Consider the following 19,112-nt stretch of genomic DNA (forward strand, 5'->3'; position numbering starts at 1 on the left):
AGCCGGAGGAAAAAATAAGACGCGAAGGAAGACGAAGGACGGAGGATCAGGTAAGATCAGGTAAGACTCGATTTACTAATATTTCTTATAGGTTTACCTACCCCGAGTGTGACTCGGGGTTACCACTTCCAACTTCTTTTTCTACCTCAAGTCACGCTCGAGGTTACCACCCAGGAGGTTAAATAGCTCAAAATAGACATCCAGGGACATAAGACAGATGTCTTCTAGGTATAATTCTCTATTGCAGATCTTGACATTTCTAGCATGTGTCAAGAGTGTCCACATCAGGAAGGAGCCGGGGAACAGTGAGAGATCCATGGATCCCAAGTGAGTTAAAAGGTATGTGGGGTATCTTTAATAGTACACATTGGCTTGTTATTCACCATTATCCAGTTAAGTTTTACCAATAATGAGGCCATAGGTATTGAAGGTACAAACCCTGGCCAGGGTGATTCTACCTGCTAGCAGTTAATTACAAAATTTCTTGTATATTTTGGCAATGGTATCTCAATTTTGCTCAACAGGGCACATTCCAGGCTAGGGGGGGAGAGGTTTGTATCACCGTGGTAAGAAGATCGAACACCTTTCTCCAAAACTCTTGTGTCACCAGGCTAGACCACCAAACATGCTGTATGTCTCCTGTCCCTCCATATCCCCTAAAACAAAGGAAGAACCAGGGAAACACTTGGCTATCTTAGTAGGGACTAGGTACTAGCGTAGCATTACCTTGTAGTTTAATTCAACCAGATTCACATTACGTGAGACTTTGGAAACATTTTGGGCTATCTCGGTCCACTCCTCCAAGTCACAAAATGTATTCATATCCCTTTCCCCTGCTGTCATATAAGGTAGTTTGGAGTAAGGGGCCGACAGCGCTGAATAAAGAATTGAGATTTGTCCCACCGAGTTAGCCAATGTCTTTCAGGTACTTCCAAATGCTGTTTTGTAATATGGGGTGGGGGGGACTTTGAGAAAGTTTGGTGCTTACAAAAGAACGAAGCTGTGAATAGCAGAAAACTTCAGATATGGGTAATTTTTTTTTTAAATAAGTGATTGAAACTCAAAATGTGTCTTCCCGATACAAGTTCCCCCACTCTAAGATAACCATGGCTGCTCTACCAGCCGAACCGATGTGGTGGCATTACTGGTGGAAATTTAGGATTCCCCCAAAATGGAGCAAGAGGTGCATAGGCTGAATTAACATTTGGGTGGTGATTCACCCTGTCCCAAACCGATAGTGAGTACTGTAAGGAAAGGCATAAAATCTTGGGTCTCAGGTGATTAGGTACCCACATGAGGGAAGAAATATCTGACTCTGTACATGAGCCTCAATATCCACTGATTGGGGCCTCTGGAACAATAGAGTAGTATGGGAAAGTAGAGCAATCTGCCCTATGGTAGATTTTAAAAATAGGCACTCCTAAACCCCGATAGACAGACTTTTTAATGGTGAAACTGCTATGACACATTATTTACAACAGTAGGTCACAAAATAAACAGATAATCCTAAAATTCATCCTAAAAAGTCCCAACCTAGACCATGAGGCATGACACTAAACACATAAACTTTTTATTGTACAGCACTCCGTAATATGTTGGTGCTAGGTAAATACTGTTTAATAATACCAATAATAAACCCTGATCCCAACCACCCAGTTCCCTACAACTCCTGAATAAAGCCTAAACTATAAAGTTTTATTATAAACTATAAAGCTATATTATAAACTCTAAAGCTATATTATAAACTATAAAGCTAAATTATAGGTAACATATTATGTATTTATTAGAAATATATATTCATGTTAACTTTAAATGCAACAAGTATCAGCAGCATTTGAATCAGGAGAGGGAGGGGTTTGGTATTTGGCCAGATATTGTCTCCCCATACCTGGGTTTTTCCTTCAGCTCCTACACCTAAACAGAGTGGCGAGGGAAAGGCCAGTATGAACATTTGGAAATGGGTGAATAAAAGGAAATTTCTGTCACTGCCCTTACTGTACAAAGAGTCAGTTTAAAGTCATCCTGAGCCATTTATTTTTAGTTTTGGGCGGGATGGGTAGTTATTGTTTATGTTATGTTTATGATTTTTCCCATTTTCTTTTCTTGTGACACGTACAAAAGATAGGGAGTGTAGTCATCAGCAGAAAAGAAAAAAATTACACATACTAAAATAAAATATTAGGGCCTGATTTATTAAAGCTCTCCTAGGCTAAAGAGGATGTGTGATCCTGAAATGGATTTCTTAAAGGTCATTTGCTAATTGCTAGCAAATGTTTTGAATCCTGTACCATATCTGTTCCAGGTTTGCTTGATCACCCAAAGTAGTGCCATGCTTCATGCACTGTGCCAGGTGTTGGGTGAGGCCCAGTGGTCAGGGGGTGGAATATGTTCATTTAATGTGAAAAAATAAGCTTCTCCTAATTCAGAGAACAGTGCACCAAACTTTTTTAGGCCCCTTTCACACTTGTGATAGAAAACCGCATGATTAGCCTCTCTCAGACTACTGCTATACAAACGCTACGACAGAAATAATGCATTTGCAATGCTACAAAGCTTGACTGTTTTTACAAGAGCAAAGCAACGAGGATATTGGAGATAGAGAACTTTTAACTTCAGTAATATTACAAATCACAAGTTGTTTTTGCTATTTGTCACGTTCTACACTGTGGTGAAAGACATTTATAGGTGAAATGCAGTTGATTTTAATGAGGGGTCACAGCACGCATAGCTGTAAGCAAGAACGCTTTTAAGTGCAATTATTAAATACATTATTTTCTTTGAGAAAAATACGCTTAACTGAACCAATAACATTGTTCCGAATAATACGTTATTGTCTTTCCGAGGAAGCCTTTGTGTGAAACGAGTCAAGGACAACAAAACACAATATAATAGGAACATAAATATTTAGTAATATGAAATGTTTTGTGTAATGATGGATATGCATTAACATAAGCTGTTTTTGTTTGTTTATTTTTAAAGAATTATAATATTTTATGATTTTAATATTGAAATACTGGAAAATCCTGAAAAAACAAAAATTTTTGTTTAAATACATGTGTATAGGATGTGGTGCCATTTCAAAATATTCCCCCACCAATGGTGTTCAGAAATATTACAAAAAGTTTATTTTGTAAGTTATCTCTAAATGTTTATATGAACACTTTTTTTTAATCTGAAGAATAACCTAAACCTATGTGATACTGAAGCATGGAGGAAAATCCACGATGAAAACAACATAAAAGACAAATATTTCTTGTAAATCTTTCCTCAGATTTGTCTGAGGTAATACACTTAGCACCATTGCCATGTGGCCGCCAGAGGGCAGCAGCCGTGTGTCTGTGCTATACAGCCAGCCTGTCATTGTGTTCCTGTTGGTCGCTCCTCCTCTTCTGTATGACAGCAATAATACAGGAAGCCGGGGTGGGACACAAATCGGCACAGACCGAGCACAATGTACGATTGTTTATAGATGTTTAGGGTTTCCTGCAGGACACAGAGATCTCTATGAGAATACAGAGCTACCTAGAAGAGAAGATCTACCTCTGGCTGCACCTGTCAGAGCACCATGGAGGATCAGCACAAGGCAGAGGTAATGTGCACACTAATACCCCAGGCTGGGGCAGATTGTGTGTGTGGGGTGCTATGATCAGACCAGTCCTTGGATCACACTGCTTTATATAAATCAGAACCAATATACACCTCATCTGTTCTAGGCACTGAAAAACAAATCTTTTTTGTTTTATTTTTTGTCTGCAACCCCCCTATAGGTATATTGGTGACTATATTGGGGATCTACGCCAAACTTTCACACCTCATCGACCACTAAATTCATTAGTTTAAATCCCGCTAATATGAACTTTTTTAAATAGATAAATTCATTTGTAAAATAGTAATCTTCCTAATGATGAGGACTGTGCAGGCTCTGATACATTATTACTAGTGTTACTATTATCATTAGTTACGTTATCTTTGGTATTACTAAAGAAATACTAAATATTAGTTTGCTTTTCTCACTCATTATGGGTTTATTTCATTTGACTCTAAGACCAAGAAATGATAGTTATCAAAGTCAAACTATTTGGAGCCATGAAATATAACAGTTAAAGAGAATACACAGTTAAGGTCATACCTAGCTAAAAGAACATCTGAGGAATAAATAAAACAATCAGATGAGAATCGGTATTGGCGGAGCGGGGTGTAATGCTGGAAACAATACTGAAGCGTACGGCTCGGTAACGGTTGCCCCGTACAACTTAATACTACACTGACGTCACGCTGCGCCTCCCTTGTTTTTCCGTCTCTAGTACAGTTCGTGAATTTAGTGCAATATCAAGGTGAAAACTGTCATTCTGAATATAAGAATATATTAGAATATCATTTCTTTTTTAATATTAAAACATAAAAGTTGCAAATAATGTCCACATTTTTCTGTGGACCACCAGTTGGCGAGCACTTGCCTAGTACACACAGGCAGAACCATGTTTGCAACCAGCTACCTGATCTGATCAATTTGTGATCAGTAATCGATTAAATGGAGGTCCAAAAAGTACAACACACACATATATAGGATATTCTGGCCTGAATATGGGATGGGGTGAAGAATGAGACAGATCAGATTCACATGATTGTTCATACACACATGGCTCAACTTGTGTATTCTTCTACTGCAATATTTACCAACAAGCCAGGTCTTATCCAGGACCAACAATCAATCACTGACTATTGGTGGGATTTTGGATTCTCTTTGGATCTGATCATTTATTAGATTGGAAATATTATTGGATGTGAAACTCATTACATGTGTATTATGTCCAATACACAAAGGTGTGAATGTATCACTGATTTGTATAAGGTGTACAAGAATAAAAGTTAGTGAAAATCAATAAAATAATGTTTTGCTCACATAGAATCATGCTTCCAGGATGTGTCTAATCACAATATTTATATTATCTGAAAAAAGATAATATTTATCCTATATCTCTATTATATATTAGTTGTGTTTATTGATGACAGTGGGGCGGAGGATTGGTAGGTATAGGAGACGCCTTCCTAAGGCATCAAATATATGTCATTGTGTCATTTATTATATAAAAAACATCTTGTTAAACATGGTCTTTGTTAAGGAAAATTATTTTAGTTATTTGTATACTTACCTCCTTTATATGTCCTATTTCCATCCATTTACATATAATTACCTACAATAGGAGATATACAGGATCTACAATTCCTTTCCTTCTGAAAATGCTAGTTGCCTGGCCATTATGGTGCCATATTGCTGGCAGTATTTAATATTTGTGATTGACAAATACCAGAATACTTGTTCTGGGTCAGAGATACAGAGATTTGAAGGCAGAATGTCAGCATGACACAAATAGCTTATTCACAAGAAGCTGGCAGGCTCTGTGTTGGCAGATTCATATGATAATCATGATAGTTGTAATGTTTTCTTAAGCAGAGCAGAAACACGTACAGAAATGAACAGGCAGTCTGTGAAAACATTAAGTTATCTGTGCTGGATGTGAAAAAAGGAAAGAAACAGATAAAGCCGGATCTAGTAGTATTAGCATAATACATAATTATATAACAAGTGATTTTAAAAAATATATTTCTATGTTTTCTGGATAACCCAGGTTCTCCCATAATAGACTTTAATAAATCAGACCCACTGAGTTTTTGATATGGCTTATGAAAATTGTCTCTGGATTACTTACAAAGAGAAAATCATTTACTGCCATTGAAACACATGGACCTGGAAGATCCTCCGCCAGGTAATGTTTCAGTGAATGTCAGAATCACTGCTTTGTTGGGAATCCAGAGACAATTTTGATAAGCCATATCAAAAACCCAATGGGTCTGATTTATTAAAGCTCTTATGGGAGAACCTGGGTGATCCAGCAAACCTAGAAAGATTTTTAAAAAATCACTTGCTATTGGAAAACGTTTTCAATCCTGGACCAGAACTGTTCCAGGTTTGTGGGACCACCCAGGTTCACTCATGATACTCTTTATTCTAAATAATGTTTGATAAATCAGAGCCAATGGACCTGATTTTTTCAAGCTCTCCAAGACTGGAAAGGATACACTTCTATCAGGGAACCTGGGTGATACAAAAAAACAGGAATTGATTTGGTTCAGGATTAAAAACTTTTGCTTAAAAATAGCAAATTACTTTAAGAAATCTATTTCAGGTTTTTTTGATCACCTAGGTTCACTGATGAAAGTGTATGCTCTCCAGCCTTGGGAAGCTTTAATAAATCAGGCCCAATGTGTTTCAGGGGCCCAAACAATCACTAATTCTTTGGGTTTATACTAATTTTTAATGTAATTATATAAATTTATCCAACCAATCAGATTACAAGGACTGACGCAGCCCCAGCATAATTGTAGGATGAAGTGAGTGTGATTGCTTGTATTAACACAATATTATCCAAATGAAACCAATTCTGCTTAAATTCCACAATGCCAGACGCTATTACAGGCAGTACAATATTTCAGCAGCCTTTGATAGAATATAATTTTGCAATGGCTAAGTAAAGTAATCCCCCCCTCCATGAGCTTTTTGGGCATGAGGTCCATCAGGTCTGTTTCATCTTTCAGCCAACATCCCAATGCTCCCACTGTCTTAGAGCTGCACCAGGATGTCTTTAGTTCACACCAGCTTATTTTTATGTCTGAGAATGAAAATCTTTTGTTGTTACAGCCATTTATAACACTGAGACAGATGGGGGGATCTAATACAGATATCTACTAGGATGGAAACAACAGATTTGGGGAGGCTTGAAATAAATCTGTGCCCAGACTATGCATACTAAAGTATTTAAATATACATATGGTGCAGTAAGAAGGTTGGAGTGCCACCTTATTGTACCAATTCATATCAGGTACCTTACTGCTGCCCAAAAATGTGAAGGGGTCCTAAACTCTAGCCATTATACAGAAATTCATTTTTAAAGTCAGGGTCACAGTTTCCTACTATCTTACTTTCTATGGCAACAGAATTAAGTACCCTGCAGTCCTCTTATGTAAACCACCAGTAGATGTTTCTAAACTGTCAGAAGCTTCATACATATGTCAGCTGATTCATCTAGAAGTGAAAATCTGACAATGGGTACAGCAGACCCCCAAATGAAATGACCTCTAAGCACTCCTATGGAGGTGAGCAAAATGGGGTCCTGCATATCCCCCCACCTTCTCCGTTAAACTTTATGGCATTGTGTGTACAGCACTTGTTCATTCATCTGGAAACAATCATGAGTTCTGTATGGCGCTTTAACCTTGACTTGAAATACGTCATCATACATGCGGATAGAGACGTGTTATAGGTAGGTTATAAAGAACTATAATGTTCACAGTCTGGGGGTACATGTGCTCAATAAAACTTTTATATACAATGACCCATGTTGGACATTTTTGCTCTTTTTGTCCTGTATAGTATATATTATGTATGGTATATATATGGCACTATAAAACGTAACACAACAAATGGAGCTAACATGTGGTATTTCTTTTTTTTTAAGTTTACATATTGATTCTTTTTTAATGAATACAAAATGAGAGTACAGCAATGAGAATACAGCAATGCAAACTGTACAGAGAGACTCATAAGTGTGAAAAGAACCCAAGCTGCTGCTATAAATAGGCGATAATATATTAGTGGTGGAATGAAAGTATCAGTTTGAAGTCGCTCACTTCGGTAATAATCATTGTACATTAAAATACCCTTGTTTACAATAAAAAAAGCTGCTGTGGCTTCCTTGGCAAAGAATGACAAATAGATGAGAGCATCACTGTACTTCTTCATGAATCAAGGACGACTTGGGCTCAGAGGAAGTAGATTTATTATATTGCCATCAGACTGAGGATATCTAGTGGCATAGAGAGTTACTGCTGTGAAATTGTTAGTTTGAAAGTAAATAATGCAGAAATGTCTGGTTTTATTTATTTTTAATGTGCCATTTATTGGGCTGTTCACTATTTGTTGTTCACTTGTTAAGCAAGGATTTAGGCTCCTAAATATTTACAAAATTCTGTATTAGAAGTTTGTAAATGAGGCTTATAAATGGATTATGTCTTATTTTTAATACCTGGGGTCTTAATTTATGTCCTCAGACAAGGACAGTATACTGACAATCTGGTTTACAATTGAACATTAAACATTTTATGCCTCAGGACTTAAATGTGACTATGATCATGAGAAACTGTTGCATAAACCTTTGAAGACAGACGGTATTTTTCTTTTTCTGTATCTATTAAAAATTTTCAGCGAGCAGACATAAAACAAAGCCTTCCCTTCAGATATTTAACTGATAAGGATTGGCACACTTTGTGCTATATCTCCTTTTGCTTCACTAAACTGATTAATCCAGTTTTCTATACAATATGCTGTCATCTGTAGAAATGCTTTCTAATCAGTATATTTTATTTTTATTATATTTTATTATATTTTTAATTTTTATTTTATTGTTTGATACTCCATATTCACCTATGTTTAGATTAATGCTATGTTGTGAATATCAATATATCTTTATATATGTTTTATATTACAGAACACATTTAGCGCAGACGAAGCCAGCTCCATTGTAAAAGAGGTGAGTTCATTACCATCATCATTACAATCTTTATCACACAGCTATAAAATCTGCAATATTGTTTCCAGATTATCCTTCTATCCTGATAACTGGTTAGATGTAGTTTCCTATATCTGCCTGCCAAATATTATCAGAAGGGATTGTCATGTGTGAATGCAAATATTACATCGTAATGATATTGAGAAGGCCAACATGACTTTAGACCGTTGATGAACTATGTGTGATCCAAGGGAATTGCCTTTTAATCTGAAGGCACTGAGTAAGTGTTGCAAGGCGGGTCTTATTTTGGTTGTGATTTTCTTAGACTGTAGAACAGTGTTTCTTGGCCTTTTTAACAGGGTGGACCCTTGAAATAATTTTCAGGTCTTCAGGGAACCCTTCTATAATTACTAATATGCACAGCTTATAGTACATTAGCATGGTGGTCAGCAGGAAGAATGTCACCATTACAATTTTTTGCCAATGGTAAAAATGTCACCCTTACAGATAGGCAAAGAGATCATTGGTGTCACTTAAACTAACCTGAGAAGCACAAATTGCTCAAGGAACCCCTAGCAACCTCTGGATGCACCCTGGATGAGGAAATACTGCTTTAGACATACATTAGCTTGAACTATGGATTGAGCCAGGAAGGTATGCAGACTTGAAGAATCGAACCTAATCATTTATGCTTTTATTTTAACAGGGGAGTTATCTGTCCTAGCAGTTAGGACTTCATATAGATGATTACTTCTTACTTGCACCCAGTTTCCACTGTTCAGTACCCAGGAACACCTGAAAAATACTACTTTCTTACAAATGCTCTGAAAACACATTTTAAAACCTTAAAAACACTTAAAATTGCTTAGCAGCCATTTGTAATGCATTCCAATTCAAGTTTATGAAGGTGGTTGGGTAGGCAGTGGTATACCAATGGCACAACAATGATTAGCAGCTCAACTACGCCAAGTTTTAGATAAAGCCAAGTAAAAGGCAATTCTGATTCTGATTGCATCTCTTTGTCCCCCCGAGGTTCAAAGAACCCTGGACGGAGCTCAGATAGGCTAAGGGAACAGTGGTTCCCAGATAGTCAGCCCCTTGACAGCTGAAATTGCTGTTCTGGTTACTAATAAATCAGTGTTTTAACATTTGACAACCGTCAAGGGGTGACTCAACCAGTAACTATCCATTTATGCCCTGTGGGTGGACACAGATTAAATCCTGCATGTTGCAGACACAGTTCCCAGGTGTTAAGAAGTAGTAACTGCACGGCCACCTCTCTACCTATCCGAACTCAGTCTACAAGTAACAGCTTCTGTGTGAATGCAGTGATATTCACCTTAATGGGATTCTGAAAATTTACGTTTTAGTAAGCAGCCCCCTCCTGTTCTTAAAATAACAATGCTTGCTAAAGATGAACACAAAATCCAGAAACTGTTAGACAATTACAGTAAAAAGTTCTTAAATGTGAAACTAATAAACTATTTGGCTTTTGAGCACCAGCACAGTACATTGCTTGTGCAAATAATTGCTTTTTCTTTTGTTTTAGAAATGTACACTAAGCATAAACTGCTTTCAGTCCTGGGCTTCTGGATGGGGAAGTAAATACTGGTCAATTGTTTCCTGAATCCCTTGTCATTATGTCTGTGACAGAGGCATTGTAATTACAAAGGGTGTACAGTTCTCATGGAAAAATCATTATGCCAAAAAGTAATAAACATCAATACTACTGGCTGTAATTCTGACTTGCTTTTTAATTATTATTTAATTATGAATCTTGTAACAATCTTGTTAGACTTCTGTAGGCTGTTGCCTTTGTTATTCTTTTGCAGAAGCATGCAGCACAGGAATTTTAAAGTGGTTGTGGTTTTTAAAGATGGTAGTGAGATACAGAGACTTCAACTTCTATGCAAATCTTGTGCAAATTGTATGCAAATTGCACTGACTTGAAGCTAAACCAATCAAAGCTGAATTTTCTGCATCTCATTGACTATCTCTACATGAGATGATAGATGGTTAAATACAAATGAAGATATACTGTATGCAGATAATGCCCAGACTGCCCATACAGTGCATTTGGCTAATGATGCAACCAATGCAGACATCACTAGATAAAATAATGTGGGTTCTGGTAAAAAATAGCAAGTTGTGATAACATGGCTGCCACACAGGCATTTCCTGAATTCTTGTAAATTGACATTTCAAATACTGTGACAGGTGAAGCATGATTTATAATTGGTCTTTGATCTTGTTAAAGGGTCATTCCACCCCAAAACTGATACTTATACAGTTTTCTCCCTAGCCCCTTTTAGCTGGCCGCACCACCCAGCACTTTTAAAAACCAACCAGTTGTTTTTGGGTGGTTACTAAAAAGTTGGGTGACAATACAGAAGCCACCACCCACCTATAGCTTCTTCCTACCAGCCTAAAAAAATCCTGGGGAGATCACTGCTATAGTTGGAATTTGGTGGCCTGAATTAGATTATGGCTTGTTCTATAGCATATATACAATGTATATGAATATGGCATATACTGTGTTTACAACAGTGAGATTTTTGTGCCATCATTCCTAGTTGAGTTCCTGTTCAGATTGGTACTTTAGGTCTTTGATTCTTTTGTTTCTGTTTCTGATAACCTTGGTGTGTTCAAGCAACAATTTTGCATAATAAAAAATCGACGGCCAAGGCCATAGAGCAGATCCAGCTCATATATTTCTACAATCATGTAAGTGAGAGACTGTCAGCTGGTTTAAATATCTGGCATTTATCCAAACCAAAATGTCAGGGTATCTTTATTAAAGCAAGCCTGTCAGTAAAGATAATGCATAATGGTTTTATAATTTATTTAAAATGGACAGTATTAAAAACAAAATAAAACATGTTAATGCAGCCTGGTCAGTATAATCTGTTACTATATTAACATGCATTTATTGTATGTATTTTACCTTTTGTGGGAAGCATACAGAAATGCACTAATCTCTTTAAGTCAATTTTTTGTGTCTTCATTCCATAGAAGAGATTTCTTTTCACTTCTGTCCTTAAGATCCAACAAGAAGTGAAATGAAATTCCTATAAAAGTAGGGGAATTCCCCCCCTAGACACTGGTCACTAGAACAGATGTCTCTGTTGGAACTTTTGCATTTCCCATTACTTTCTGACTTCGGAAAAAATGGCCTAAAGGAAAAATAAACAGTGGTAAATCTACATAGTAGGGACACAGACAGAAAAAAACGGGGGTTACAAAAACAGGGGTTATAATTCTTTAACAATAAAAAGTAAGTTCTTAACTGAACATACCCAATAACATTTATAATTTTCCTTTTAAACAAGCAGGTGATGATTCCATATATATTTTATTGACTCATTTTACCCTGTGGTATAATATGCCTGGTTAAAGAGCTCAGTAACTCAAGCTGAAATTTGCAGTCACTCAATGAGAGGCAGCATTGCATAAAAAGACCTTATGACTGCTGTGCCATTAATATATATATATATATCGCATTTATAGAACATTAGAGTAAGAAAAAAGGAAAAAGAATAAAGCATATAGAGTTAAGGTAAGCTTTGAATGCTTTGTCAAAGTACTTTAGATACCTGCATTGCATTGTGGGGTGCAGAAAACCCATCCTACAGCCCTGTGTCTACGGATGATGGTGTGTGATACTTATTTAAAGCTTATTTTACAAATTTACTAACGATTTGTTTGCTTTAACCTAAGGGGAGCACATTATTTAGATATTTTGGGTGAATGTTATGCGTGTATTTCATTATATACATCATATTTGAAACAATAGTTCTGTATAATGTATTCTATACTGTACAGTAATACATATGTACAATTTTATACTGACTAAACCTGAAGGCATAATATGTAAGGTAAATATAATAAAACTTTGTTTCTATGAAATAAACACTACACAATGCCCAGCTGTATCAAAACAATAATACTATTCATTTATTGAGACTTAGAACTCCATTCAGTGTTTGAGGGCTGAATACTAGATTTCTGTACTTAATATATTTGAAAATCCTTTTGCAGAGCTGCATTAGCTGTTTGTTTCCTTTGTAATAAATAGGGAAAAGGAAGCCAAGAAACATTTAATTAAAAACATTTCTAAGGATTAAGAGGCAGCGCATCCAGTATGTAAAGCAGAGTATGATTCTATTTAGTAATAAACCAGTCTCCATTGTGGGGTGCAGGATGGCTTATACATTTATTATGCTACGACTGCCAACCTATAGTGAGTTGGTCCCCCTACCCCTTTCAACCTTTATCTTTTACTAACTGCCAGGGTTTCATAAATACATAGGGCCTTGTATTGCACCCTAGGCCCTAGGATGCCTTACTGTTAGCTGGTTGCAGTCTGTCTATGGCTAGACAGTTCCATTACTGCTGGTTTTCTTTATGGTTTTGGGACAGTTTACTTCTGAAGGTAATAATGACTATACCAGGAATCTTGTTACCATTTTTTAATAGTACTGGTATTTGTAATAGTATTTTTGACTTAAGTTCTGAAACATAACATCTTTATGAGCTATACAGTAGGACCAGACTGCAAGAGTTTATTCTCTCTGGATAGATGCCACCAGGGCTTCCACTACGCCCTACGTCCCATGACGCATTACGTCATTTAGGATCCATTCCTATTTTCCATTTCCAAATCACTGCATATAAACCCAGAGCAGGACTTAGATTTCTTTATAGTGGTTATTGATTTGGTAGCTTTTATGGACGGTTTACCCATAGACCACCAAGCATGAGTTGAGGCAGCATTCAAATTAAGGCAAAGTTCTTCATCCAGCTAAAAGCCTAATAAAAAAATAATTATGAAAAATGAGAGGGCTTTTTTACTGTTGTAGCAGTTTATTGAATTGTTGCTATTTGTTGTTTTTTTTTCCCAGTGTTTAGACGTCATCCTGGGTGGAGTGGATTATGATGAAGGTCGAGTCAATGAGTGGATGTCTGCTGTGGTGGAACAGTCATTAGCCCATCTAGTAAAGATGGAAAAACCCTTCAAGTATATTGGTAAGATTTATGTTATTATAATGCTAAATCCGATTACCCTTTATGCAGTGCATTATGAACTATGCAGCGCGTAATGTGCTGGGTTGGTTGAAATATCAATGAAGTGAAATTCAAGCATTAGAACCCTAAGGTCTCTTACCTGCCTCAAATAATAGCATAACTTCCCTGCAGAGAAAAGGATTATTACTTACCTCCCTGGTGCTGTTAGTCTAGACCAAGGGTGTCAAACTTAAATACACAGTGGGCCAAAATGAAAAATTTGGACAAAATATCTACAGTTGGGGAAGGTGGCTAATGAATGTCAACAGAGGAGGGGCGCTTATGGGTCCTGATTGACCCGCCAGCAGAGGATTCTGGTTGTTGTAGTATTAGCGGTGCATGCACTGTCTACCAGCGGACTAGCTGTAGGAGACATTTGGTAATTTCTCGCGGGCCTGAGTTTGACACCCCTGGTCTGGACATTTAAAATATCTAGACTTTAAAATTGTATTCACTGAAAATTGTATCATTTTCTTTTGACTTATTATTCTACTGTTTATCTTGAAGTCATTTTAATTCAACTTCACATGTACTGTATATGTGATTGTCATATCATATTTTTATTATTATATTACATAAGCATATTTGTAGGGCCTCTGTCTAGTTTCTATCTATGTATTAGAGAAAGTCAGTCAGTATCCTTGTAAGTCTCTTTTATGTATACTTGTATTAAGGAAAAAAATCAGTAATACTTTTGATTTAGTTGGTGTTAGTTTTGAGTGTACCTGTGGGATACCTGACATATAGGGCCTGATTTGTTAAAGCTCTCCAAGGCTAGAGAGAATACACTTTCTTTGGTGAAGCTGGGTAATCTAGCAAACCTGGAATGGATTTCCTATAGCCATTTGCTATTTATTAGAAAATGTTTTTAATCCTGGCCCAGATCCTTTTCAGGTTTTTTAGATCACCCAGCTTTACAGAAGAAAGTGTATGCTCTCCAGCCTTGGAGAGCTTTAATAAATCAGGGCTGGTAACTTTAAAGGAACATTACAACGTTGTTATTATAGTTTTTATTAGGAAATTAATTAAGGACAAATAAGTCATACAGCTGTACTACTTAACTACAGTAGTGAGGTCACCTACCTGGCTGTGTTGTGTATTAGACCTGTGAAAATCTCCGGGCTAGACATACAGAAATGCAATGCTTTTAGCAAGTATACCAGCTTCCCTATATCTATTCTAACAGTGAATGGAGCTGAGTTTATTTATAAATGGTGTATGCAGTATTTGCTCTGTACTGTAGTTTTTGGCAACTGTGCAATACACGGTGCCTCTGTATTGTTCCTGAAAACACTACAACCTTATAGCTCACAGTAATAATGATTAGGAAAGGGAACATAGCTACTGCTATTACAACTTAGCCTTCTCTGTGACTGGAGGCTATTCTTCTCAGAATTCTGAAAATCCATTCTTTCTGAAAATGTATTCTTTTGTGACTAATTGCGCTTATGGACACACAGAAGTTCGAACATCGCACAACAAACTTAAAGCTCAACTCCATCCTTGTCTTTTTTTCAATATATAACATTTGTGCCAGGGATGTCTATTAACTTCCCTTTCAGCGTATGCATTTGTTCTGATGCCACTTGGCTGCGGTCATTCTCCTTTCAACATTTGTTAGGAGCATATACCTTTAGTCTGATTGACATCCAGTCATTTAGCATTTTTTTCTGCAACTTGGCTGTCAGGGGCGCCGCAATCCCTCTTCTTTTCTTTTGGTTGCAGTTAGTGTTATCATCAACCAGCCTAAAATATCTTCAGTGAAACGCAGTACAGTAAAAAAGAATGTTTGTGCCTTAGCCAAACTCACCCTTGGCTATAGAGGCCAGAAGAATTTTATGATGAAGAAGCCAGGTGCATCTACCCAATGCCAGTACCAAGGATTTTGCTGTGAAACTTGGTATATGTAGTCTAAGAGCAGTGCTGGGGCACCACTTAAGAAAAAAGTATAATACAATTATACTAATTACAGTATATAATAATATATTGTAATAAACAACACAAAAACAACATTTTTAATATTTATAAACAAAAAGTCATTGACCAGGACATCATAGTGATGGGTATATAGGAATGTAATGGGGAAATGTTGGAGCTTTGCTTGTTAGAACAGCCTGGTATACAGCTGAGACAGGAAGGTTTCCGAGTCTCCTGCAGTAATGTGCAAAGCTCCCCCCATACAGTTCTGATAGGGTTCCTTTTTATTATCTCAGGCCTGGGCTGGGCTGAGGCATTACACTCTGTGGTTTATTCTGCAGAACTTTAAATTGCACGCTACAGTTTTCAGTACAGTCTTTTCTAATCTTAATCTTACAGTCTCTTTAATCATAATCATGATTCATGTCATATGAGAGGGTGTGTCCCAAGCAAGCTTGATCGCACACACAAAGCTTTACTCATCATTTTTAATAACTTGTCTTGGCAGTTTCTCAGTGATTTCTTTTTTTGAAGTTTAAGTGTCAAACAGCTAAATACGCAGCAGAAATAAATGTGATAATTGTCTCAGCTTCCAAAGGATTTGTATCCAATTCATTTAGTTTGCCAAGTCCCTTACTTTTTACTTTTCTCCACTCTAGTCAAAGCATTACTTATGAGGACACCTACTGGCCAAAATAGGAATAGGTGCACTTTCCTAATATATTCCGAATATAATATATTCTTGTAATATAACCTACCTTTGCCACTAGGAATTCATACTTTTCAAGATTTCATGGGTGCTGCTCCACTGTATGTTTACAACCTTTGTCTCCCACACAAGATTCCCACATAGATGTCTATAGACATTGTTTACCTTGTGTACTTAGGACACAGCACTATATAAGTCAATGGGGCTGAAGTGTCCAGGTGCTGGCAAGAAATAAGACTTGCGGCTGTAAAATGTAAGCAAATGGTGTAGTGGCACCTTTACATCTTGTAAAGTATGAACTTGTGAAAGGGGAGAGTGGGTTAGATTGGGTCGGAACAAGGAAGAGAGGAGAGGATAAATGCATATTGTTGGAAGGTGCACATTAAAGAACACCTGTAACTATTCTGCAAAATGCATTATTGGGGTCCTCAAGTTCCTTAAATGTAGGTATTTTTAGACATATTAAAGAAACTGATTATCTTTTCAGTGCTTACCCCTTTAGCCAGTTGCACCACCTGGCACTTTTCGGTAACCACCCAGCTGTTTTTGGATGGTTACTAAAGAGTTTTGTCACAATACAGGGGCTGCTACCAACATACAATTCTTTATACCCGGCTCAAAAAAATTTCTGGGTTGAAAACTGCAGTGTGTGGCAGGATGTTGTATTGTGGGGAGGGCAGATGTGCTGATCGTTAGAGTATTAAGATTGTAGAGCTGTTGCTCCCCACTGCAGGTCAAAAAACCTTAGTTTTATTAGCTTAGCTTAGTTATCATCCGGGCCCTGTCCCCGTCAGAATTCTTATGCAGAAATATAACTTTATACTTTTATACCTTGGGAAATGTCATCTTCTTTCATGCTTGCTGTTTGAACTCAGCAATACCTGATTTCACATGAATGTAATATATAGGTTGTCATATGAGATAAAATCATTTTAGTTATGTACTGACATGTTTGTTCACCATCATCATATGTTTTGCTTATATTTTTCTCAGTAACCTGTACAGTTATGCAAAAACGTGGCGGTGGTCTTCACTCAGCAAGTTCCTCCTTCTGGGATAACTCCACTGATGGTAATTCTTAAGTAGAAAAAAACAAATGGGTCGCATTAGATAAACCCACTTCACTAAGTTTATAGGCAGTGTTTCTCAATTAGGGTTCCTCCAGAGGTTGTCAGGGGGTCCTTGAACAATACGCAAAATGTGACTCTCAGGTTAGTTTTTTTTAGATACCAATTATTAATATTACACAGTATTTACATAGGGCCATCATATTACGCAACACTGTACAAAGTCCATAGTCATGTCCTCAAAGGGGCTCACAATATAATGCCCTCATATGGTTTTAATACAGTCTAAGGTTAACCTAACTTGTTAACATGTTTTTGGAATATGGGAGAAAACCAGAGTACCCAGAGGAAACCATGCAGATAGTGTCCTGCCTGAGATTCGAACCTGGGACCTAGCGCTACATAGGCCACTGTGCTGCCCATAAGATGGAAGGGGAGATCTTTTTGGATATCTGCAAGGTTGGGGGCCTTCCCAATGACCAGCACTCTAATGTACTGTGTGCTGTGGGTATAGTAATTATAGAAGGGGTTCCCTGAAGTCCTGAATGATATTTCAAGGATTCCCTTACTCTCTAAACCATAACCTTAACACTAAATATTCTGATTCCTGACCTCACCCAGTAACCTGACCTGAGCCTTTTTACACTGCTACGTGTGTACCTTATCCTGTACCTGCCATAACAACTCCCATTGATGAAAAGACCCAGACCTGTGATGTAAAGGATGGAAGCTAGTGCTTTAAATTAAATGCAATGTCAAAATCTTTTAACATATATTTTATTAGTGTAAATTTATATTTTTAGATATCACAATATTACATTTTATATTAAAGTCTATGTGTAGCCAGTTTTCCCTTTTTCACTTTATGTCCTAGAGGCACGTCAGATTTACATTAGAAGAAATCTCCTAAAATAATGGGTCCTCGTTGAAAGATTTCCCCTCACCTCTTGATATGGACAACTATAACATTTTGCATTTTGTTCACTTTCTATGTACTTAATAGTGATCTCCAGTACAAATAGAGAGTTGAATCTACCCAATGGGTGCACAGAAATCAGCCAAAAACTTGAGATATGGTGTAAGCCTTTTCCCTTGTATCCAAATCTTAAAAAAAAGTATTTTTTTTTTGTTTTAAATAACTCTTTGTTTTCTTTTTCTTTTTTTTTAGGAAGTTGCACAGTCAGGTGGGAGAATCGGACCATGTATTGTATCGTGAATGTATTTGCTGTTGCAATACCGCTATAACCAACTGCAGGAAAATATTGTACTCTTTTGCACGCTTCAAATGCTAAAAAAAAAAAAAAAAAAACCCACAGGAACCAGGACTCTCAAAAGGATATCCAATAATCTGTATTACCAAACCTCAGCAGCTTAGCTGTCTATTTTAAAGGCAGGATAAAGCACAACTTAAATTCCAAAGCTGAAGTTTAGTGTGGTAGAAAAACAGACACTGCCTTTCCTTGCCAAACAAATCTACTCTTAATATTTTAGAAATAGTTTATGACAACATTGATCATACACAGATGCTCAGGAAAACAAAAGAAAAACTTCAAATTAAATAAAGGGCCTCAAAAAACCCATTGGGCAGGTTTTCATAAAGTAGCAAAAAATATAGAGACGTTGCTTGTGGCAACCAATCAGATTTTAATATTAGAAACCTATGCAGTTGAACAAGAGGGCTCATTAATCAGGGTTACTATGTGGAAATACTTGGGAAGCCAGGGGAATGCATATTAGGTGGTTAAAGGGAATAAGATTAGACTTTACCATTTCTCCTGAATAGTATGT

The 19,112-nt window shown here is 37.0% G+C and overlaps 1 protein-coding gene across 1 annotated transcript; it reads left to right on the plus strand.

Annotated features, from left to right (window-relative positions):
• Positions 1-3,400: 3,400 nt before the first annotated feature.
• DYNLT3 (dynein light chain Tctex-type 3) lies at positions 3,401-18,871 on the plus strand. Its single transcript, XM_072427354.1, has 5 exons — positions 3,401-3,589; positions 8,547-8,588; positions 13,469-13,592; positions 17,251-17,328; positions 18,493-18,871. Exons 1-5 carry the CDS (start codon positions 3,566-3,568, stop codon positions 18,567-18,569), a joined length of 345 nt encoding a protein of 114 aa, XP_072283455.1. The 5' UTR covers positions 3,401-3,565; the 3' UTR covers positions 18,570-18,871.
• Positions 18,872-19,112: the final 241 nt, after the last annotated feature.

This window comes from Pyxicephalus adspersus, chromosome 1 (genome assembly GCF_032062135.1).
Source record: "Pyxicephalus adspersus chromosome 1, UCB_Pads_2.0, whole genome shotgun sequence".
Classification (NCBI taxonomy): Eukaryota; Metazoa; Chordata; class Amphibia; order Anura; family Pyxicephalidae; genus Pyxicephalus; species Pyxicephalus adspersus.